Below are 25,360 nucleotides of genomic sequence, written 5' to 3' on the forward strand. Positions count from 1 at the left end.
TGATCAGGCTTTTGTTTCGGCCCTCTACCAGTCCTTGCCGTCTCGCATAGAAGCAGTCATTGTCGGGGATGGGGAGATGACCCGATACTGAGAACAATGCCGTTCTGTGTCCTAAACCTGCATGCAGGAATTCGAAGACTTGAATTGCGTGTTTCTATGTATTTAAATGGTTTTTGTAAGCACTTGCAAAATTATAGTGCTGTTAAAACCTGCGTGATCTTTTGATTGAGTCTGTTTGAAACAAGTGGGCGAGCTACGCTGTTGTGCCATAACCATTGTATTGGAGCTAAAGAACGAATTACCGCTCACACGAAAACATTTTAATGTGGATTCTTGTTTCCAATCATTCATACAGTGGCTGATGGCTTCACCGCTACACGCGCGATAAACATAGCAGACGACGCGCAGACGCTCCGATGACGCAGTGCGCGCGCTGAAAGCAGTCTCGCTCGGCACGCACAGCGCATGCGTGATGGTTCGCGCTGGGCACGCTAGGCTGCTCTGATAGTACCAGAGGCCACGCGCTTCCGTGTTCACCCTTAGCGAGCTCACCACTGTACAAGCAGAGATACGACGCCCCGACGAACCCGGAACTCGAGGAAGACTGCATCTGACGTCAAGGTGTCCATCGACGGCTTTGACGTAGTCGCCCTCGTAGACACGGGAGCTGACTATTCGGTAATGAGCGGACCATTTGCGTCTAAACTGAAGAAAGTTATGACCAGATGGGACGGTCCGCACATACGCACAGCAGGAGGCCACCTCGTGACGCCAAGTGGAACGTGCACATCGCGCGTCACCATAGACGGCACAACGTACCCTGCGGCGTTCGTCGTTCTGCCTAACTGCTCCCGTGACGTGATTCTCGGAATGGACTTTTTGACGGACAACGGCGCAATAATTGCTCTGCAGACCAAGTCGATAACATTTTCCTCCGATCACTCCACGACGCCGCAGCCGAACCCCGATCACCGTGCTGCTGTCAGGATCGCCGACGATCACATCACCCTGCCACACCGCACAAGCTTGATGATCGCCGTCTACTGTGAGGATGCTGCTTCTGACATCGACGCTATCGTAGAGAGTGATCGAAGGTTGCTTCTCGACCACGGTGTCTCCGTCGCAAGAGGCATTGCGCACTTTAAGCAACGCCAATCTCACGTTTTGGTCACTAATTTTACCGAAGAGTACCAGCATTTAAACAAGGGAGCTGCAATTGCGTTCCTCGAAGAAACGCAAGAAGCAAGTGATGTGATCGCGGTGGCCGACTTTGAACGCACACCCGTAGAAACCTTCAAGCTCCCGCAGCCATTCGACGTTAATCCGGCGCTACCGCAAGAACAACGGAACAAATTATTGGCTTTGCTGCGTCGCTATAGCGAATGTTTTTCGTCGAGCGCAAAACTACGTCAGACCCCTCTAGCGAAGCACCGAATAATAACCGAAGATGGAGCCCGACCTACACGACAGTCACCGTACCGCGTCTCTTCACACGAACGGGAAGCCATCCGGACTCAAGTCGACGACATGCTCAGCGACGACATTATACAGCCATCAAAAAGCCCCTGGGCTGCGCCCGTCGTACTGGTAAAGAAAAAAGACGGCACATTAAGGTTTTGCGTTGACTACCGGCGACTGAACAAAATTACGAAAAAGGACGTGTACCCCCTCCCCCGAATCGACGACGCCCTCGACCACCTCTGCCACGCGAAGTACTTCTCATCGATGGACCTGAAGACCGGCTACTGGCAAATTGAAGTGGACGAGAGAGACCGAGAGAAGACTGCATTTATAACCCCAGACGGCCTATACGAGTTCAAGGTGATGCCGTTTGGGCTGTGCACAGCACCAGCGACGTTTCAAAGAGTCGTGGACACTGTGCTAGCTGGTCTTAAGTGGCACACCTGCCCCGTATACCTCGACGACGTAGTGGTATTCGCCCGGACTTTCGATGAACACCTTGCAAGGTTGGAGTCTGTACTCGAGGCCATTCGTACGTCGGGGTTGACGCTGAAGCCTGAAAAGTGCCGTTTCGCATACGGGGAACTCAAGTTCTTGGGCCACGTCGTCAACGCCGCGGGAGTCCTACCTGAGCCGGCAAAAACTTCAGCCATTGCGAACTTCCCAAGGCCGAAAGACAAGAAGGGCGTGCGAAGATTTCTCGGGCTGTGCGCATACTACCGGCGCTTCGTCGCAAACTTCGCACGCATTGCAGAGCCACTCACGCGCTTGACGAAAGATAGCACCCCTTTCAGCTGGGAAAACGACCAAGAAAAAGCATTCGGCGAGCTGCAAAAACGCCTGCAAAGCCCGCCCGTGCTCGCTCATATTCCACGAAAATGCCGAAACGGAAATGCATGCGGACGCCAGTGATATAGGCTTGGGTGCCGTCCTTGTCCAAAAGCAAAGCGGCTGCGAAAGGGTAATCGCCTATGCCAGCCGTGGTCTGTCGAAGGATTGATTGATTGTAGGGTTTAACGCGCCGACGCAACGCAGGCGATGAGGCGCGCCGTAGTGGAGGGCTCCGGATTAATTTCGACCACCTGGGGATCTTTATCGTGCGCCGAAATCTCGTACACACGGGCGTTTTTGCTTTTCGCCTCCATCAGAAAAGCGGCCGCCGCGGCCGGGAATCGAACCCGCGACCTCGTGCTCAGCAGCGCAACGCCTTAGCCACTGAGCCACCGCGGCGGGTCTGTCGAAGGAGGAGAAAAACTATTCTGCCTCTGAGAAAGAGTGCCTGGCTATTATATGGGCGATTTCAAAATTTCGGCCATACGTGTATGGAAGGCCATTCAAGGTTGTAACAGACCACCATGCGCTGTGTTGGCTCGCCAATTTGAAGGACCCCTCTGGCCGTCTTGGGCGGTGGAGCTTGCGCCTGCAGGAGTTCGACGTTACAGTCGTTTATAAATCTGGCAGGAAACACTCCGACGCCGACTGCCTGTCCCGCGCCCCCGTCGACCCACCACCACAAGACTCTGATGAAGACACCGCGTTCTTCGGGATCGTGACGGAGAGCGACCTAGCCGCCCAGCAGCGTGCCGACCCCGACTTACGCGTCATAATCGAGTACCTCGAGGGATGCAACGCTGCCGTTCCTAGGACCTTCAAACGCAGCTTACCAGCATTCAGCCTGAGAAACTCCGTCCTTGTGAAGAAGAATTTCAGCCCCGGAACAAGAGCGAATTACCTTCTCGTCATCCCCGCGGACCTTCGTGACGGCATTTTGGAAGCGTGCCACGACGACCCGTCTTCCGGACATCTGGGCACAGCCCGCACTATTGGAAAAATCAAGGCGAGGTACTACTGGCCCGGCCTTACCTCTGACGTCACCCACTACGTCCGTAGCTGCCGTGACTGCCAGCGACGAAAAACGCAGCCGACAAGACCCGCCGGACTTCTGCAACCGATCGCCGTCCCATCGAGACCATTTCAACAGATTGGAATGGACCTTTTAGGCCCGTTCCCTACGTCACGATCACAAAACAAGTGGATTGTCGTAGCGACAGACTACATGACGCGCTACGCAGAGACCGCCGCTCTTCCGAGGGGGACTGCACAAGAAGTGGCCAAGTTCTTTATAAGCCAAGTTGTGCTCCGGCATGGAGCCCCGGAAGTCCTAATCACAGACCGCGGAACGGCATTTACTGCGGAGCTGATGCAAGGAGTATTACGCTACAGCAACACGGATCACCGAAGAAGGACGGCGTACCACCCCCAAACGAACGGACTAACAGAACGTCTGAACAAGACAATCGCAGATATGCTGTCAATGTGCGTTGACGTTGAACATAAGACTTGGGACGAAGTTCTCCCGTATGTCACGTTTACGTACAACACGGCTATCCAGGAGACGACGCAGCTGACGCCGTTCGAGCTTGTCTACGGTAGAAGGCCGGCTACGATGCTCGACGCCATGCTTCCGCACGTAGAAGACGACGACCTCAACGCCGACGTCCACGGATATCTTCAACGTGCGCAGGAGGCCCGCCAGCTCGCTCGAGTTCGTATAACGGACCAGCAGCTGGTGGATGCGGGCCGCTACAACCTCCGACGCCGAGACGCCGAGTACCAACCAGGGGATCGTGTGTGGGTTTGGACTCCCATCCGACGACGCGGACTCAGTGAGAAGCTCCTGCGACGGTATTTCGGACCCTACCAGATTCTACGACGTGTTGGCCAACTTACCTACGAAGTGATCCCCGATGGTGACTCCGGCACATCACGACAACGCACGCGGCCTGAAGTCGTTCACGTGGTTCGCTTAAAACCTTTCTACGGACGATGACGAACTTCTGTTTTCATTTGTTCGGACTGCCGCTTATGTTAGCATCGGGTCGATGGACTCTTAGAGGGGGGGTAATGCCGCGAACCATACATTGGGTTTGTTTAGTTGTGTTTTGCTTTTACCGCCCGGCTGCGCCGGTCTGTGTTATCTCTGCGCCAAGGGAAGCGCGTGTTCCATTCTTTCTTTCTGTGCCGCATGTGTTATCTGTTGTGATAGGGAGAGCATTCCGATCTAAGGTGAACAGCCCAGAATAATCTATTTGGATCTACTATGTTCTCGATGCGAATCGACGTTTCGAGAACCACGCGCGCCAAAAGATAAAAAGCCTGCAGTGCGGACGCCGGGGAATTCGATTCTGCGATGCTCGCCGACGCATGTACGTCACTTTGTTGACCACTGCTTCGCCGCCTCTGTATTCTTTTCAGTTGTTAGGGGAGCACAAGTTCGCTCCAATAAACTTGTTTCTTTTCCAAACAACTGCTTCGTCCTTGGCTACGTGACAATATATAGAAGTAGTTTGGGACCGACAACGTAGGCCTGGCACTCTCAGAAAACACGGTTCATTGTGAACGTTGATGCCCGATTGGGCTGCTTGCATGCTGGAGCAATTTTGGCTGCGTGCGAAGTCTGCAGGAAAGGTTTTATTCCCCCTACCCCTTAAAACAAAGGTTCTTGATTTAGAAACAAATCCTTCGGGCAAGTAAATGCACTCAAAGCCGGACCTTCATACTTCTAATAGCTATTACTGGACGTGTCGTATTTAGAGGTAATTTTAATATTCAAACAGCCGGCGTGGGCCGGCACGTAGGAAATGAGGACCGGCCTTGTCAAGTTCACCGCTGCATAATACCGGTGCCGTTGCGTAGTGACTTTCACGTTCGTGACGACGCCAATTAGGCAGTCCTGGGCGATGCGCTTTCTTACAGGCCATTGTAAGTGTAAGCACGCATTTAGTGACACTGCCGCACTAGAGGTGGCGCGGAATGTGCCCGTGCCTGCACGCAATATTTCTGTGTGAGCGATTCCCGATGAAAAATCTTTAAGGAGAAAGTACTAAAGCACTGCGAGACGAATCCACCGACCGGCGTAGGGAGACTTTCCAAGGAGCACTTAACGGGGTCAAATTCCTGATTAATGCTCTCGCGTTCACAATTTCTAAGAATTGCTTAGGTATCCTTGAACGTTTCTTGATAACTGCAGCCTGTTCAAGGTGATGATCGCTCATTAGTGAGAACGAAACTAAGATAAACACAATTGTGCGAATTTTGCTCTGTAACGCTCCATGCGGGCCGCCTGCATTGAAAACAAACATAGAAATTCATTACAACTGAAGTGGTGTCACAGGCACCTCAGTGGGCTCCTGCGGTCATCGTGAGAAACCTATAGCCAACCTGCATTTAAAACGCCCGAAACACCAAGTTTCGTTAAGGCCACTCGGTCTGCCACCGCTCTGTCCGCAGTATGTAAAATTCTCGGAACACGGCTGACAGCAGGCGCAAAAAATTCCCCGCATTTCCCCGAGGGGAAGAATGTGAAAGTGCGAATGCACGAGTTGAATTTGCGCGGTTCGGTAATGTTCGCGAAAGAGAGATCACACACACACACACAACTACAAAGAAAGAAAGATGCATTTATTCACAGACACCTATTTGTGTTGTCGTTGTACTTGATTGCTAGAGCGGATCTCAGCTTTGAAATTTCGTGTCAGTACTCCTTTAAGCGGGTGCATTAGCCCTTCTCACGCCCGATTCCTGGCCAATCCCCCACGTGGGTATGTGCCATGTCAGCGGCCAGGCAGCGCGCGCCCATTTCCCCCCGTTGCCAAGGAAGACGAGGAGCGCGCGCACCCGCAGCTGTTGCTATGCGGACGGCGGCGGACGCTTCAGGCTCGCTTAAGAAGTGCATTCGCACTTAAAATCCGATGTTTTGGCACCTTGAAAACGGTTTGTGAGAAAACTAACATGATCAAACGTGGTCATAATCGAGGTTGTGACTATTCGCGCCAAGTGGGGTATTGATTTTTGGGTAGCTCTTTTATGCCTTGTTATTAAGCTGTTAATGTATAGGCCCTCCATAACTTATTACCTGTCTCACACTATCATCTCCATTATATTGTTACGGGACATGGGAGGACAGTCTCCCATGGTGCCAAGACACGCAATCGAGGACGACGAGGGAGCGGCTGCCGTGCAGCCTGCGCTGGCTTGATCAAGGCCGTCATGTACATAATGTAAATACATATTTCGCACCACTTCATAAAAAGATCGCTCCACCATCAACCATTGATCGTCTCATCTGTTATACCGCCCCGTGTCACTATTTCAAATAACCAGTAGTTTTAGTTGATTTTAAGCCCAAATGTTGAATCTATATCGCGTTTCCTTTAGTTTCTCCCTGTATTCTGGGACAGCCGTGGGAGCTGCAGTGATCTTTAGTTTTGACCCGATTTAGTTCTACGGAATAATTTTTGGACTCCCACTGTGCGTTTCCCCCTTGTAGCAGTGTGGTGAAGTGTTATCTCTGGTGCTTGTTTTATTTTAACCCAATAAGCAAGCTTGTGCTACTTCACACAGTTTTCTTCCTGTATTTCATTGTGAGCAAATGATTAGCCGGAGCGGCAAATGAGCAGCAACATCCCGCCTCGGGATTTCATATGTTATTATAGTATATATTGTTTATGTTATTATAAGTTTGATATATATGCCTTTCACCGTGCGCATACATAATTTTTTACTGGTGCGCTACGATAGGGCTTGTGCACAAATATGTTAATAAAAACTACCTTCTACAAGGAAGAAACATATTCAGGCATGTAAACACATCAAGAATTAAGCATAATAGCATCACAGTATGTTGTGCGTTTTGACAATTTTTTATTAAAGGAAGCGATATCATCCCGAGTGCAAGTTAAATGTGTCGTTATCATGTCGTACAAAAATTCCGGTCATAAAAAGTCTTTGACGATTAAGGGCACGCGTGGGGCAGTGATTAAGTTGCTGAAGCGTTGAGTTTTTGACCACGAAATCGCAGGTTTTTTTTCTACCCGCGGCGCTGTTCTTTGACTGAGGCAAAAAACCAACAACCTAGGGTGTGCGAGACCTCACCGTTCGTTAACGACCGCAGAGTGTTTAGGAGAAATCCGGATCTCCCAACTACGGCATTCCGGATATTTCAGGCACATGCTTCGGTTCCCAATAGTCCACTAATCGAAACTCTAACTTCGTTCATGTCATTGACTGTGCCTGAATTAAGAGGAGGCTCTTCGCAAACTTTGGTATAAAACTAGAAATGAGTTGGCCACACCTGAAAATACTCCAAATAAAGGCCAACGCAGCGTTTCGTACTCACTCCCGTGACCGCCTAACTCTAAGCTAATTTCGTGGATGGCTTGGCCTGGACGGCTAATTAAAATCTCTCCGTGCTGTGACTCGATACTTGCCCGTCGACACGACCCGGCCCTTCTTTCCGTACGAGCACTTTTGGACACGCCCTTTCGCTCCTTCTATTTTCCTCGACATGCAGCAACCCACCCGGGAATTTAATTGTTGACCCGCTCAAGTCGGGAAATAACTGGAACGCACATGCAAGGTGCGGAAAAGGCTAATTAATTTGAATGGACGTTTGTGTAGGCTCTTCTCGGGTGTTGCTCGTTTTTTGTTTGAAAACAACCTGCTGTCGGAACTAAACAAAACAAAAAGACAAAACGTGTTCATTAAGGCGTTTCTTCCAAGAGCCTAAGTTTTCTAATCTAAGTTGAGAAATGGATCGGGCGAGCTTTAAAGCTTGTGGAGTTTAACGCTTCCTGGCCTGCTACCAAAATGATCGTTTATTTCGGGGTGACACCTCTGTAGAGGTGAATTCCATTTTCGGAAATTCTTTTTCGTGAATTCAGAAGTAATCTAGTTTTTCTGTGTGCAGTGGACCTCGCCCTCGTACGATAAGGAGGTAGGAACTCAAAGCAATTCAAGATGAATACTTTAGAAGCAAGCAATCCCGGACTGCTTTCTATGAAAGTGTTGTCAGGGCAAATACGGAAAACTAGGGTGAAGTGACTAGGCGAAAAAAACGTTTGCAATGTGGTATATGTCGTGTATTTGTGTGGGACTGTGTATTCTCGGCTGTTTCGGTTTTTTTTCCTGCTGTCATCACTTCGATCCTTCGAGTAACATTCAACCTATGACTGAGACCCCACATGCTTTGTTCTTTGTTTCTACATACACCCTCACCACATTTGTGGGGGCCACGAACAACAGAGTATAGGTGCACGCAATGGAGAGGTGCCTTATCTAGAAATCCACCACCAAGTTTCTACCACATTATAGTGTTATCGTTTCCCGGCACGCAAGTATTCTTACCTCGTATACAATTGATTCCCCAGCCTGTGTACGGTTCAGCTTCCATTTTCTCAGCGTTGTGTGGATGGTTTGAGCCAACTGCTACGTTATGCGCATCAAGAGGCATTCTCGAGCACTGTTCCTTCTACGTGATTGGCACTACGACATTAATTCCACCCGCATACATACCTGCATGGCCATAATCCTAGCTCTAAATGCGCAGTAGGATAAATGTGACCGAAGGAGCCCTAAAGGAGCATATCGAGACTCGGTGCTGATGCAGGCAAGCTGCCCCACACATCTTAGTTTCCGGAAGGTAAACTGCTTTCTCAGGAAAATCCCGCCATCCTACGAAATTAATCAGTATGTCAATCAATTAAACAATCAATCAGAACTCCTCCTTTTCTCTGTAATCACGCATGATCACCCCTCGTGTGGGTCCCAGTTTCGACTTTCGTATCGTATGTCCTCCCGCAGACAAAAAAAAAACGTCTGCGGCTTAGTTCGGCTAGGCTGGTTATGCAAGCGAAAGCAGCCGTATCGTATTTTTCCAACCGAACGATATGTCTAGTGCAGCGTTCTGTATTGTGACTACTCACTACCGTCGTTTCGTCAGTTTCCGAAGCCGTTGTCGAAGTCGAAGGCGAGGCGATTAGGTAGGTTATACTTGACAACATATCTCGGTGTGTCGTCAAAATTAAATCCAGTGTGCTGCTAGAATTCTGGAAGCTTCTCGTAGATTCTGAAACCACGTGAGTTGTTGGAAAACACAAAAGAAAATTCTCAGATTGCATCGAGAAAGGCTTAAGAATCGGACATGGGCCGGACTAGATAATGTTTGGGATTATCTAGATATTAATAATTGACCGAGAATTGCAATCACGTAATAAATCTACTTGTAAAGAAGGGATCCGACGGGTGGGAGTATCGTCACAAAGGCAAAAATGACGCAGTTGGCTTGAAGGAAAAGCAAGTTTATTGGAGTGAACTTGTACTCCCCTAACAACCCAAAAATACATAGGTGGCGAAGCAGCATTCAACAAAGTGTCATGCGCAGGCGAGTGTCGGGGAATCGAATACCGCGGCGTGTTCTGCGGGAATTTATCTTTGGGCGCCAGTGTTTCTCGAACTGTCGAATTACATCCAGAACACTGCAGATGAAAGAAGATTATTCTAGGCTGTTTGTATCAGCCGATGAGAGACGACACGCACACCCAAGTGGTGGAGCAGCCAAGAGGAAGCTTTTTTGTTTCGACGGTTTATATACCCCCCGACCCATAGTTGCTGTTTCCGGCTACGCTGCCGCCAATGTAGCCTGATACATCTTCCTTCCTTTTAGAATTACGGAATTTGGTTGAACCGTTCATCATAGTCAAGCTTGACGCGGGGCTTTCGAGGTCTGGTCGATCTCCTTGGTACAGGCTGTGACTGTTGTGTAGGAGTGGTGACCCCAAGCAAGGATTGGGCAAGATGGTCTACATCTTCTGGGTTCGGTACTGGCTGGCTGGGTTCGAGCAGCTTGAGGATTTCCTGCTCTGGCGGAATGCTGGAGTCGGTGTCGCTCAAGGTGTCGTCTAGGGGCTCCTCTGTACGAAGCAGGTGTCTCCTGTTCCCGCGAAAGCAACGGCCAGTATCAGTTACCAGGCGGTACGAGCGGGGTGAGCATTCCTCCAACACCCGGGCTTTGGGGTTCCATCCCACATCGCTCTGTAAACGAACTACGTCACCAGGTTGCAGTTGCGAGAGACGACAGCCCTGCATTATCTGCTTGTGCTTTTTCACTTGAGTCCCCCTTGCCTTCCCAAAGTCGGGAAGCCTAGTCCTAAGCCTCCTGCCCATGAGTAGTTCGCTGGGTGACCGTCCGTCCTCCAAGGGCATTGTTCTATAGTTCAGCAGACCCAGCCAGTGATCATCGCCAGTCAGAGCACATTTACGCAAGATACGTTTTGCCACTTGCACGCCCTTTTCTGCGAGGCCATTAGACTGGGGATAACGAGGACTTGACGTAACATGACGGAACTCATATTTGGCCGCAAACTGACTGAACTCGCGCGAGGTGAATTGAGGGCTATTTTCCGAATTCTCCTCCACTGGAATGCCATGACGGGAAAAGATTGCCTTCAGCTTATCTGCAACTTCTGCCGCAGTTGCGTTCTGCAACTTTTCTAGCTCCAAAAAGTTTGACTGTGCGTCGTATACCACAAGATAGGTCTGATGGGCATACTCAAGTAGGTCAACACCTACCCTGCTCCATGGGTGTTTGGGTACCTAACGAATCCGGAATGGCTCCTGTGGCAGTTTATAAGCAAGTGCCTTGCACGCTGAGCATCTGTTGCCAAATGCCACAATGTCCGCATTCATCCCCGGCCAAAACATGAGTTGCCTTGCTCTAGCTTTACACTTGGAGATGCCCAGGTGACTTTCGTGCAACCGTTTTAGCATGTCGGCTCGCATTGATGAAGGCACGACAACACGGCTGCCTTTGAACAATACTCCATTGACAACGGTCAATTCGGCATAGAATGGTCTGTACAACCGATCGACTGGGCTATTGTTTGACAACGCCGATATCACCTGTTGGAAAATGGGGTCATGTTGGGTCTCTGTGACGAGTTTGTCGAGGGTCGTTGGCGCTACCAGGTCGAAGAGGACATGGGTGGCATGCAACTCGATGTCCACTGTGAGGTCGTTCGGCTCTCTGGGGATGTGAGTTTTCTGCCGGGACAGCGTATCAGCCAGGACGAGCTGCGAGCCAGGAACATACTGCAAGGTGAAAGTATACTTCAACCACCGTACGAAGAATCTCTGCAGCCTGGGAGGCATGTCATTCAAACCCTTTTTTGAAATTGCGATTAATGGCTGGTGGTCTGTTTCAAGGGTGAAGTCAGCAGCATACACAAAATGATGAAACCTTTCACAGCCGAACACCGAGCCCAAAGCCTCCTTTTCAATTTGCGCATAACGTGTCCCAGGGTCCGAGAGTGCCCTCGATGCATAGGCCACTGGCCGCCAGATTTCTCCATGCAACTGTAAGAGCACTGCTCCGAGGCCTGTGGGTGAGGCATCAGTGGATATCTTTGTGGCTTTCAAAGGATCGAACACTGCCAACACTGGTGGCTGCGAGAGTATGTCCTTCAACTCGGCAAGTTCCTCTTCGTGAGGGGGAAGCCACTCAAATTCCGAGTCCTCGCGAGTCAGGCTACGAAGGTTCTTCGTTTTCTGTGCTAAGTTTGGAACGTACTTCCGAAAGTAGTTGATCATACCCAATAAGCGACGCAGGGCCTTCTTATCTCCTGGAGTGGGCATGTGGGTCAGACCACAGACCAAACTTGGGTTGGGTGTGATGCCTTCTGCACTGATGACATCTCCAAGGAAACAGACCGAGCTTTGAGCGAATTTACACTTGTTCCGATTAAAGGTTAACCCTGCTTTGCGTGCCGCTTCGAGCACACGTAGCAACCTTTCATCATGTTCTGCTTGGTCTCGACCCCAGATAAGGATGTCGTCTATGTAGAGGCGAACACCCTCTATGCTCTCAAAAATCTCGGCCAACACTCTCTGAAACACCTCTGGCGCTGAGGCTATGCCAAATGGTAGCCGTAGAAAACAGTACCGGCCAAACGGTGTTCCGAAGGTACAGATCTCAGACGAACTGGGATCGAGCGGCACTTGGTGAAATCCAGCTTTAGCATCAAGAGTAGTGAAAACAGTGGCTCCGGCCAGGTCAGATTCGATGTCTTCGCGCCTGGGCAACTGATAGTGCTCTCGCTTTAGGTTCTGGTTTAGCTCCCGCGGATCCATGCACACTCTGAGCGAGCCATCCTTTTTCTTATCAACACGAGTGGGCTTACCCATTCGCTGGGGTCGGGAACTTTGCGTATGATGTCCTCCTTTTCCATGCGATCCAGCTCCGATTTCAGTGGCGTCCTCAGGGCTTGGGGCACACGCCGTGCTGGCTGGACTATTGGCTGGGCTCCCTCGCGCAGAGTCAGATGGTAGGGGCGGCCCAAACAACCAGTTCCTGAGAACACGTCCGGAAACTGACTAACAATGTCTTCCTCCTTGACAGAGTCGACTCTCGATACTAAGCCGAGTTTTTCGCTAGTTTCCAGGCCAAGCAGGGCTTGATGTCCATTCTTGACCACGAAGAAGTCTACTGGCGCTGTGGTGCCGTTCATCTTCAGATGGAGAGTAACCAGGCCTATGGGCTTGATTATGCCTCCCGTGTAGCTTCGAAGTGTTGCTGGGCTGGGCCGGACAGAAGCATTCTTGCTGAGCTTCCTGTACAGCGAATAGGGCAACAGGTTGGCCTGCGACCCGGTGTCGACTTTCAAGGAGAGTTTGCCTGTTGCACCCACACCAACCGTAACAAGCCACTCTGGACGCGACGCAATCGTACACACTCCAACATCCAGGATGTCAAACTCCCCTGACGACTCGTCACTGGCAGTGTTCTCTTGGCACGAGCTAGCTGTTTTCCCACGCGCTTGGTCCGTTGCAGTTATGCAGCAGCTCTGCCGGCTCTTGGGCTTTGCAGGGCAGCGGGCGACAAAATGATTGCTCTTACCGCACCGAAAGCACGTTTTCCCGAAGGCTGGGCAGGCTCGGTCATCGTGCAGTGTGTTACACCTTGTGCATCTTGAGCGCCGGACCCTGTGCTTTTCCGGCCACACGGCATCGACACACTTATCCGGCCGCACAACGTCTACGCACTTCTCTTGATCATTCCATACCATATTTTGCCTATCTGCGGCTTCCGTTGCTTGACAAAGGCGAACGGCTGTTTCCAGCGTCAGATCCGTTTCCTTGAGCAGCTTTGTTCGCAGCTTTTTGTCACGGATTCCGTAGACGACCTGGTCCCTCAACATAGACTCGGCCATACTTGAAAAACCGCAAGACTGAACCTTGATTTTCAGGTCACGAAGAAATTGCTCAAAGGGCTCACCTTCCGCTTGCTGCCTTGTTCGGAACACGTGGCGCTCGTAGATCCCATTTTTCTTTGGGACACAGTACTCCTCGAACTTTTTCACTACCACATCGTAGTCGTCACGGGACTCTCCGTCGGAAAACTTGAAGGTGTTGTACACCTCAAGCGTCTCTTTGCCGGCAACGTGCAGCAGCAGCGCGACTTTCTCGGCGGGCTTCTTTGTGGAGAATGCGGTCGCTAACATGAAGATGTCGAGGCGCTGCCGGAATCGCGTCCAGTTTACGTCAAGGTTGCCCGAGCACACGAGCGGTGGCGGCTGACGTAGTGCATCCATTTTTGCAAAGGTGTCCGAAGCGGGATTACAACATTACGGCGATAATTCGGCTGTCGGCTGCGCCATGTATCAGCCGATGAGAGACGACACGCACACCCAAGTGGTGGAGCAGCCAAGAGGAAGCTTTATTGTTTCGACGGTTTATATACCCCAAGACCCATAGTTGCTGTTTCCGGCTACGCTGCCGCCAGTGTAGCCTGATACACTGTTGACGCTAGTTCGAAACGCTCTCCCTATCAAAGGAGATAACCCGTGCGGCATAAAGAATGGAACGCGCGCTTCTCTTGGCCCACGAATAACACGATAAAACTGCCCGGCGCAGCCGTGCGGCAAAAGCATAAGCAAACAAACCAAATACATGATTCGCGACAATATTGAGAAGATCGTGGAGTTCATAAATTAAACCTTCGGAAGCGTTGAGGGGGGGGGGCGCCAACAGTTAACAATTATAAGTTTTGTCTTAGCGAAACTAGCGCAGGGCCAAACAGTTTCCACATATGTTTTGATATATATAAGAAACGACTGGATGTCATGAGCTATACCAACGCCGGCTGTATAATCCTAGCCTAACGCGTGAGCACAAAATGACCAAACAGCCACTCTCCTGTTACTGTCTCCTACCCTTTCCCGCTCCGTAGCCTTCCTACGTGCTTTCATGTCCGCCAGCCAGCGCCGCTTCTCGAAAACTATGCAAAATAGTTGACAGTTTGTCTAGTGTTCCCAAGGCGGCGCTCCGACGCCTTCGCGCAAGCTGTCAGACACATGCAGTAGAAGTGGGTGCAGTGTTCGCGACTCGCGAGCAATTACATAAGGTGGGACGTCCGGCGGCGAGCGCCACATACCGGAGGAGTGCCCGAACTAAGCGTCCCTTCCGCTCCCATCGGAAAGCGGGCGACGCGTCAGGCAATGTTTATACAGGCGGCATTGGCTATACCGATAGCTCGTGCCGTCCTTCCCTGCTGCAGCGATAAAATTCGTAACCTTTGCTACCGTGTAGAATTTCGCTGCAACGCACTTTACATAATAGCCATGTTTCGGTTGAACAATTATGTCCGCGTCTCATGAGCTGAAAATAGAGCTAAGCTGGTCCCGCTTGTTCATAGCTGTTCTCGCGTTGGTAAATACAACTTGAGCTGATAAAACTGTTCCAGCGCCTGCGCGGTTAACCGATGATAATTGCAAAAAGTTTACATTTTGTCTGCGCGTACAGGAAGGAGCATTTGTGTGATTAGGAAAAAGAGTAAGTGCGCAGCTACTGCGCGCGCGAGTGTTTGAGGCTGGTTATTGGATGTTGGCACCGCCGGTATTCTAAGCACTAGTTGCTTTATTAGCGGATATTTCGAGCTCGCCGTCAATTAGTCGAGTGTAAGCGTATGTTGCACCATTTACGGTCATCCTGTTGTGAAGAAGTTTGAATTCAGTCGAACCTATACACTCTTTGCTATATCAAAACAGCTTTTAACATCGACGCAGTGGTAAGTCGAGCCTTTTCGTCCGTCTGCTGTAGGCCGTGCGTCACGCAGGCGTAGCAGCAGGTTCCCAGACCCACCGCCGGCCTCTATCGATGCGTCTGGGTACCGCCAAACTGGCGGTTCTCAGACACACAGATAGACGGCGCAGTGGTCTCGCAGGGGCAGGTTCGTTTACCTCCCGCTAGAGAAGGGGGACGTTGACTCGCGCCGGTGACCTTTAGCTTCCGATTTTTTAGCCCGCCCTGCAGAATTTGCGCGCCGACGACGCTGCCGTTCGGGACCGAGCGTCCATTTATATTCGAGCCGCTACAAGAGAACCGCAGCTCCGCTATTCAGCAGGTTTCACACTGGGTGGAACTGGGTTTAATGTTTTCGTAGCTTGTCTTGTGCCGGTGGAAAAACTTCAGTCAGTGATACATCGCAGCCTTTTAGCCTCGATTTATTATCCTATGGTTATTTTTATAGCTGCTGGATTGGACAGTAATATGCGTTTTCCTGCTCTATACGGTCCTCCCAAGCGGTCAGCCGGCTCGATTGAATTTGGTCTTAGTGTTTAGGCAAAGTGTTATGCAAATATATTTTGAACTTTTCATTTTTGTTGTTTCGTGCAGGGGTTTTTTTAATGGCCTCTACTCCGTGTAAAAGTAAACAATTGATTTCGCCTCTGCCTTCAAGATCGTCAAGGTGGTCGTGAAAAATACAAAACAGGTCTTTAATGGCGTTTTGCACACTTTGCAGACCGCACTCAATGCGATCGATAACGTCCATCCAGGCTTCAATTTCATGCAAGCGTTCACCTGAATTCAGCAGTTTTGTTTCGAGAGATCCCTTTGCCGCTTCTCCATTGCTTGCAGCCTGCAATAGACTCCTTTGACCTTGTTTCTAGTTGTTGTTTAACATCTCCTAAATACTACAAAATTGTGGTTTCGTGATCACTTTCTTTCTTCGAGGGTTTTTGTTCGCCTTCGGGGAATTTACGTGGGGCTGAGGCTTACTCTCGACATCAATGCCACCCAATAGCATTCGCGCAATGTTAACGCACTCGTGGAGCATTCAACCCAGATAGGCACAGGAACTATCCAGGACAGCGATTGACACTGCACTTAAAATAAAGAGAAAACCCATTACCAACCTGGAAATGGGGAAGGCGAGATCGGTCAGCCATCTGAGCAGCTACGACGTACCCGTGCCCATTTTAGAAGGAATGCGTGCTTAGATTGACGAGAAAATTAATCCTGTACAGAAGACTTTGATGAATGAATGAATGAATGAATGAATGAATGTGAGCACAAAGCTGTCGCAGTAGGAACGATAAGTTGTCGCGAATTTACTTGCGAATTCGCACCATGTAGAACGGTCTTAAGTAGGGAAGACCACAGTGAGGAAGTTTTTGTTAAAAAACGCGTTCGCGCATCCGCCTTTCTGGTTGCAAATGACGAAGAAAAGACGGTAGCGTTTTCTGCCGCTGCCCCGTAACATTGCTGTACCTTAATTGGGTAGTCGAATTCACACTTTACACGCTATCCAAGAAAACATTTATTTTCAATCGTTTGCTGTTGTAGGCATCGGTGTGACAACCCTGAACACCCCTGGCTTGCAGAAACAGCCGACGCAGTTTTACAACTAAAGAGAATGTGTGCATATTTTGTTGCGCGACAAGACATCTCAGAGCGGTGAGAATAATTTCGACACCACTTGCTCTCTTCCATTGACCCGTCCACTTGGAGAGACACCTCAAACGCCTTGGCTTTCCGCCGACGCGATTTTTCGAACATTTGTGGGATTGGATCGGTCGAACTTCTGCCAGCCACGTGGTAGATGTCGGTTTAGATCTCGACTTCGAGGTAACATTTTCGCATTACTTATGTTTGACTTACCGTAAAAACCCGCGTATAATACGAGGTGTTTTTCCAAATTTTACTATGTAAAATTTGTGCCTCGTATTCTATGTGGATCCCAAAGTTTTCAGCCGAAAATTTGCACTTTCGGCTTCAGCGGAGGGTGCGCCATCTTGCGGTGGCGTTAGCTGGCTGCTGCTTCTTTCAGCCGGCGCCATTTTGATTGTTTTGACCACGCTAAGGATCTCGGCACGTTCACTGCAAGTCTATCACGATTTCGGGTGCACGAAAACAGTATTCGGCTGAAACTAAAGGAAAGGTTATTTTATGTGCCGAGACCATCAGGAATTGCGCCGCAGACTGCAGTTCGGCGTCACCGACGGCAGCATTCGTGGGTGAAGAAAGCAACTGGTGCTTGACAGGATAAAGTCTGTGTGGTGTCGGCGGCCTGGAGCACTGTTGGGGGTTCCCGTCAGTCCTCGTGTTGGACGCCTTTCGCTGCCACCTGGCCGATTCCGTGAAGAAGTTGTTGCGCGAACCCCGCACCGAACTCATTATCATTCCAGGGGGAATGACATCCTAGCTGCAACCGCTAGACGTTTGCATCAACAAGCCTTTCAAAGACTGCATCAGGTCCTGCTACCAAGAGTGGATGAGGTCAGGAGACCCGTAAGTGACAGCTACCGAATGGCTGACGCGGGTCTCCAGCGGTGCTTTGTGGCTGGATCGCGGATGCGTGGGCCAGCATCACAGAGGAGCTCGTCAGTCGCTCTTTTAGGCAATGCGGCATGTCGAACGCCCTTGATGGCACTGAGGACCACTTTCTGTGGGAAAACATTTCCGACAAGACGACTTCAGGAGACAGCGGCAGCGAACCTGACGATGACTGGACGGAAGTCGGGAGACAGTGCCAGCGAAAACTGACAATGACTGAACGGTAACTGCAGTGAAAATAAATGTTTTCTGGGCTCTGTACCACGCATTATATGCGGATGAAAACTTTTTTTCTGATTTTGCTGTCCCAGAATTGCACCTCGTATTATACGCGGGTCCGTATTATACGCGGGTTTTTACGGTAATCCAAACGAAATATCTCCCAAAACACTGATTCTTGGTTTCTTTTTCTTACTCTAAGTTTATTTATGCTTTTTAAAATTCAGCGTAAGACCGTGCTAGATCAACCTATTCCCTCTTGCGAAACTGAAAAATACTACTTCACTCCTTCCAGGTAGCCGGTCATCTTACAAATAGATGTTACACTTTACATCTCCGTCGCTATTTAGCCATCGTCACATAAATTTATTGCTCCGTACGAATTTCCTGCCTTTAAATATATATTATTGCACTGTAGAGTTTGGAATCGCCTTTTCCAACTTAAGATTGACGTCACACCACATTTAAAACTTATCGTGGCTTTGCACCTCTGTTGCAAACGTAAATTACTACGTGGAAAGTCACACCGCAGCATCGCTCATTTCCGAGTTTAAAATTGCCTCTGCGTCAAAGACAACACGGGAAATTGTAGCCTCTTTCGTGCAGACAATTCCATTTTGGTCATTCAAATTAGTGCACCTCCACCGACGCGTATACATTGTAGATCAGAACCCCAAACTTTCATTATGCTCACATGCATTAGCGTGGCGGATTCATACCTTTCACTTCTAATTCATTATTATATTCATTGTTCTCATAATCGACAAATTTTCCCGCTGTTCATTATCATTTTCCGCCCAGTCGTAAGCAACTCCTGGAACGATGCACTGACAGGCAAGGCAACACTCATTCATTTCGCTTGAATCTGCCGTTAAAAAATTGGATCATGCTCGTACCGCGTGATTTTCTGGTGAAGGCATGCTATTTGAGTTGAATATGGCATGTTATCAAGTCGTAGCAGGGAGAGGTGACTCAAGGACACAACAACGTTGCGTCGCTTGCTTAGGTCCTTTTTCGGCCGCATTTACATTCCTCTGGCCTTGCAGAGTGTAACTTAATTATGCAAAGGTTCTCACAATAAAAAAAAAGCAAAAGAACTGTTTCGCTGGTGTACCGGGTGGATATTATTCAAAGGAACAGCCCTGGCGTGTCATCATCACCATTTGCGTTTCTTGCTGTTTTTTTGTGGCGTATCTGTTCATTTCCCAAAATATTATCGTTCTACTAAAATCTGCTCGTTTTTCTTTTATACCGAATCTCATTTCCCCGCGTTCCTGTCGAACACACATGACTGCCGTTTCGTTTATACAAAATTAGCTGCGCTGCGCTGGGCCGCTAAAACGAAGCGCTACTATGACGTTTTTACACCAAGGCAGTGGACATTGATGAAACGGAATGACAGCTTAAAAACAAAACTAAAGTATTTCAAGAAAATACACTTTTCAATACTGAATAACTTGCGCCCACCGCTTCACAAACTTGCTTCGTTGTTTCAACGTAAATATGCCTACAAATCTTCTACACCCTCAGTACCCGTGTAGTCATGCAAATGCAGCTAGCAAGAGAATGGCCTTGTTAATGAGATAAAGGCAGCCTCATACTTGCATGTTTTATTATTATTATCCGCCTTTGGTTGCTGCACAGATTGTCTAAGGGATTTTTGTTCCAAGGTTTCAGCACACAATTTGGGTTCATTAGGGCCGGCGAAATTGCTGAAAGTTTTTAATTACATACATGACACGAATGACTTACAATAAATAGAGGTAGTTTCTTGTGATCTCGGCGCAGACACTTATGTTTTAAAATGCATGCTCCTAAATAAAACGAATGGCATGTGTTCCAGTTATGAGTCTAACGTTTTTGCCGAAGACTATTCAAGTTAAGAGAGTTCACCGTTGACGTCCATTTCCGAGTGCGTTTAACCTTAACTTAGTTCCGTTCCTGTCAGCACGCTAGACAAAGCAGACTTTCTGCCCCTAACAAATTCGTTGGCCCGGGTTTAGCGACAATATGATACGTATGAACAGCGAACTTGTTCCTTAGTACTATTTCTTTTGCAGTTAGAATTATCTACACGTAATGCAGTTGCCTAAGTGACTAATATTACCTTTAGGCAACTCGTTTTTTATGTGGAGCGTCAATTTACTGTTAAGTAGCCTAGCATGCTAACTTATTTTTATGCATTGCATCCTTTTGCAGACTTTTGCGGAAACTTCACTTTATGTAGTTTACGGTAGGCAGACGTGTAAGTACGTAAAACCTGCGTTAAAGAAACTCTGCACCCAGATGCCCAATGCAACACAGTTAACAAATGATTGAGTAATCTTTGCTTCCAATCCACGACTGGCTTTCTCACATCAACAATTAAGCTTTGTTCCCTCAAAGTCCTGTAGTTGGCGCTACCCGAACGTCCTACAGGATTCAAGAACAATATGCCCGTTTTTTAACAGCAGAGGTGTTTGAGCTTTTCGTTCCGACGTGCGGGGCTACCAGAAAAAAAAAACAGAATAAATATCGAGTGCGCCTCAGCGTGCACCTCTTGACGACTACTTGGCGTCGTCCAGGCTTTCCCGCGGGCTTGCGCCGCACGAGGAGCTTGTAAAAATGCCAAGAAAAATACCGAAGGCACGTGAGCGTGCGCCTTGTGAGGAGCACATGGTGTTGGCCAGCTCTACCTTTAAAAGCACTCTGCCCTGCGTTCGTGGCGTGGTCTCTCGCGTGCTGTTCACCTCGCCAGTTCACGCGGGTTTGAGCCTGAAGTGAGGAGCAGAGACTCTGAGTTCGCGCTGCAGACGCCGAGTTTGCGAAGCCGGTGGCCGCGGGTTCTAGCGCGTGCTCCCCTCTCCCCCATATAAAGGCTCGCTTTGAAATCAACCACGAGATCCCATGACTTCTGACCCTTGCCGAGCTGCTAAAAAGATATAAAGTTATCTGAGAAAAACTTCGGGGGTAGCTGTACGGGCAGCTGACAGCTAATCATTGATAATTTACTTCCGCCAACATTTTCCTTAGCGAAACTTTCCGCTACAGCGGAGTATAAACGAGGCCTTTTGATAATTAGGGGGCGCTCTTAATATGCAAATTGTTTGTGCACAAGGTCTACTGCGCGCAAGTTTCAAACTGCTTTCCTGAAGCTCGTCGCCGTTGCTGCACAGCGCTGCCGGATAGACGGCGTTGACAGAGGGCGGCACGAGATGAATGCGTCCCGGTCGAGTTGTTTATTATCTTGTCAAGGCAGGAAAGCAATTAGAAGCAGTGAAGTGCGTTTTATATCGTCCCGCAACGGCCATCCCCCCCATTCTGGTCTTGAGACAACCTGACCTTCTCTACGCCAGCCCTCCCGCTAACATCCTTCTTTCCGAGCTTCGCTGGCTCCATGCCTGGCCGGTTTAGACAAAACATATCTGCTCTTCTTAGCCTAATGACCGAAAGTGTAAAGTTTCAGCTGAGCTCGCGGAACAAACGTGATGGTCGACAAATGAGAAAGCAGCCATTGGCGTCCACGCTTTACGGATAACCAGCCAAACTTTTTAACACTGAAGCTGTTCAGCAAATCGTAATTTTTTGTGGCCACAGTTGAAAATGCCAAGAAATTGACAAGTGGCAGAAAATTACGAGCGCTCGAGTGAGCCTGCCTCGGGGTCACCGCCCGGCGTCCAAGGCTCTCGATTGCAAGCAAAGCATGCCCAGTCAGAAAAATTGGCCAACATTGGCAAAGAAAAGAACTCCAACGTTCGCCGTAATCGTGGCAACACTGGCTCTTAACAAGAAAGACTCCAGCATCCGCCATAATCGTGGCAAAATTTACTCGGAACGAGAAAGACACATCATAGCGTACTCCCATTTAAGTTGGTGTCCAATGATAATCACTTAAAAAAAAAAAATAAAGGAAGCTCATACTTATACAACAATGATGGAGCAAAGGTCGTTGCGGCAGTGAAGAAGAAGCAAACCAGCTGCAGTCATGCAGTTAAACCTTCGTGATGGTTGTGAAGGTTGCGTACAGCTTCACTACATTCACATCTTGCGCGTTAGTGTGAGCTTTCTTCATTTTTCTTACTTTGGCGTCTTTTGTGCCGTGTTTCCTTCTTTGGGCCCCTTCCACACCCCCCACATAAAATTCTGCGTACACCACTGGTACAAGGTATTTAATGAAGCGCCATGGGAACTTTTATTATTCGAAGGTTTTGTAATTAATAAAAGTGCTTTATTAAAACGCCCCAGGGAGAAGGGCCTCCAAGCTACCCGCACGTAGTGTATTATGTGCGGATATTAGCCCTTGCAAATATTACTCACGCACAATGGGAGAATTCATTCTCGGGAGTTTCTGAAATTCTTTTTTCTTCCCGGTGTACAAAAAATTATACAGTGAAATAACAGGTCAGAAATTTTTCTTTATGGGGCGGGTCTGCCATGGACGTACATTGTCACCCGTGCACCAAAAAGAGGCAGTCCGTAAAGGTCTGAATTGCTGAAATTACATTTTCCCCTTCGGCGGAGGTAGACTTCTCGGTCTTTCTTTGCGTATTTATTTCTCTCGATTCATCTATGTTTTTTTTTTCTTGCGCTTACTCGTTTTCTCATGCAAAACTGCTCTAACAAGGACGCACAGCAAAACCAAATGTTCGACTTCAAGCATGCGGCGCTGTGAACCGTTTCCTTGCGGGCATGTTCGGAGCTTCGTTTGAAGTCACCTCAGGGCGGCCTAAATCAACTTTTTTGGATTCTGTACCTTTGTTTAGTATTTGTGAAACTCAGCAATTCACTCGGCCGGGACGTCACTCTCTAAAAAAATGCCGGCGAAGTAAGCCGCCTTTCAGGTTTCGTTGCGCGGTAAGCCCGAAGGCGAAGTCACTACTGCCCTCATTTATAATGTTTTATATTCCTAAAATGACTTAGGTTCGTTTTTTTATAGTGCCTCGAATGAAGATGAAGGATACCTAGGAACAGACAGAGTACTTTACATAAAAACTTCAACGACACCAGTGTTTCTTGAATGTGAAAGTCTCATTTCGGGGATTCTTAAAACTGCCAAACGAAAAAAAAAAATTAAGCCGGGCGCTTCGTGGCTGTGCATCATTTTTTTAAATTATTGACTGGAACCATTACTTGCAACATCAATATAGTGGCCGCCCCTTAGCGCAATGAAAGAAAGTATTCCCAATGTATTCCGTTTTCGAGTTATCCGTGCGAAATGAAAGAAATAGCAGTTGTCAGCTCTGCACAAACCCACTCAGCAATCCCTGGATGGAACCTATGTTTATAGATGGTTATTAGAAAAACCAGCTGAGTTTTTTCTCAGCCAAGGCGACGCACCTTCAAGCAGCCCTAGTGTAGGGAAGATATAGTGAAAAACAACTCACTGGAGACAGAGCAGTAGCCTTGGCGGAGGGCTGTGAGAAGCTTACGAGGATCTTTAAGCCCGTATCTATGGAAAGCATATGTGGTGATTTCTAGAGAATTCAGGTTCTGGTTGCCTCCGTTCGTGTTTTTTTTTTTTGAAGTATGGTTTGTCTTATACATTATGCATTGAGGGCTGTACAGAGCACCGCATACATTATACAGGCCCGTTAGGGCCATTTCCAAGGATGGGAAAAGTTCTTGCGCTTGCCCAAAGTTATACAGAACTAAAGTGCAAAAAATATATCGTCGTGTTATACGGAACATCCAAAACTAGTGGAACCTCCCTGGTGGAAATTCCAATAACTAGTGGAACCTCCAATAACTAGTGAAAAATGTGCTTCTTTTTAAAACAATACAAATATGAGCACGTGGTTAATTCTACTGCTATCTTCATAGCTCGCCTATCTAGACATCTGTTTTTGCATATTAGCACTTGCAGGAATAAAAATAATACCCCGACGTAGCTGTACGCGAGTGCGAAGCATCCACGCACATATCATTACCTTCCTTATCCCAAAATGTCAAAAAATCGGAATTCTTTTAAGTACACAGCAAATTAGGCACTCGCCCTGTCGTCGTAGCTCGCTTCCTGGACACAAGCAGAGCAACGAGGCGTATAGCGCTGTCGTCGCCGCGTACCCCAGAGGCTTCGAAAACGAAGCGGTTTCTATAGTCATAAGGTTCGAAACTCGTGAACCGCGGGAGCTTGCCCTACATCCCCCCGTTGTTTAGCGCAAAGAATGCTATATGTACGTATCAGGCAAAATATACGTCAATTTGCTGCAGCGCCCGCGTTCATTTAGTTGTGAACGCTCGTTGGGTTGGTTTTTCCGATAGGTAGTGAAAAAAGCGGCCGCGCAAGAAAAACATGGTGCGTTCGAAATGAAGCAGAAAGGCTCCACGCTCAAGAAGAAAATGGCGCTTTTGAAATGCCGCAGAAAGGCTCCAGCCGCACAAGAAAAAAATTACGCGTTCGAAAGGACGCAAAACAACTCCAGCACACGAAATCAAAGCAAGCAGAAAAAAGGCAGAACTCCCGCTGGCGCAGTTTCAGGCGGGGGGGGGGGGGGGGGGGGGAGCGGTGTGAACGCGGGAAATTTGAATTGCATGGTGTGGTAGCAGCGAGCCGATAACGGCGGTACAGCCCATTATGGAGAATCACTGGTCTGCACTTCCGACAGCTGTCCTTCGAGTGGAACGGCTTTAATTTTTTTTGGTAATCGTTGCCGTTCTCTTCATGTAAAACCCATATTACAAAATTTACAGTTTTGAGTGTTGTTTAGTTTGCTATGAAATCGCGCTTATAGTGTTTAAGCTCGTCAGTCATCAAATATCTAAAGATTGCGCGATTTCTTTAGGGCATTTGTAATACAGGCAACAAGAAGTGCGAACTTTGGGTGCTTCGTGTTTGACGAGACAGAAAAAAATAACGTCTCATGACTACAGTCCGCCTCTCACAGTAATGCAATGGCTGTGACAGCCATCACTCCACCTTGGGCGCACAATTCGAACCGTTAAGGTACTTTACGGGAACGTTCGCGTTACCTCTTACACTGGCTTGTCTGGGATACCCGGTGTGTTTGCATGTGCAAACTGTAGGTGGTCCTACAGTGTTGTTCCGTTGGGAACCTTTCTAAGGCCGTTGCGTTCGTCTTACCGGGCTGCATGCGTTGGCGCCATTCCGGGTCCCGTTGCGGATCCTTTCCGGCGTGTGTATCCGTTGCTAGATTTACAGAATCGTAACAAGAGAAGGTACGTCTTCACGGCTGAAATCGAACACGTCGTTAAACGGACGGACGCGCGAGGGCGCACAAGTGGCGACAATAAC

General features: G+C 48.7%; 2 protein-coding genes across 3 annotated transcripts in view; one reads left to right on the forward strand and one right to left on the reverse strand.

The window, feature by feature from the left end:
* LOC144152399 (uncharacterized) overlaps window positions 1–13,587 on the reverse strand; it is a 41,890-nt gene extending 28,303 nt beyond the window's left edge. The window contains exons 1-2 of the mRNA XM_077683667.1: window positions 12,477–13,587; window positions 11,263–11,388 (exon numbers count right to left, since the gene is read on the reverse strand). Of these exons, the coding sequence (XP_077539793.1) occupies window positions 11,263–11,388; window positions 12,477–13,505 (1,155 nt within the window). The 5' untranslated portion in view covers window positions 13,506–13,587. The remainder of the gene's footprint in view (window positions 1–11,262; window positions 11,389–12,476) is intronic.
* LOC144151590 (uncharacterized) overlaps window positions 1–25,360 on the forward strand; it is a 351,916-nt gene that overhangs the window by 157,125 nt on the left and 169,431 nt on the right. The window lies entirely within an intron of this gene.

This window comes from Haemaphysalis longicornis, unplaced genomic scaffold, assembly GCF_048455015.1.
Source record: "Haemaphysalis longicornis isolate Haplotype H1 unplaced genomic scaffold, Haemaphysalis longicornis Haplotype H1 scaffold_9, whole genome shotgun sequence".
Taxonomy (NCBI): domain Eukaryota; kingdom Metazoa; phylum Arthropoda; class Arachnida; order Ixodida; family Ixodidae; genus Haemaphysalis; species Haemaphysalis longicornis.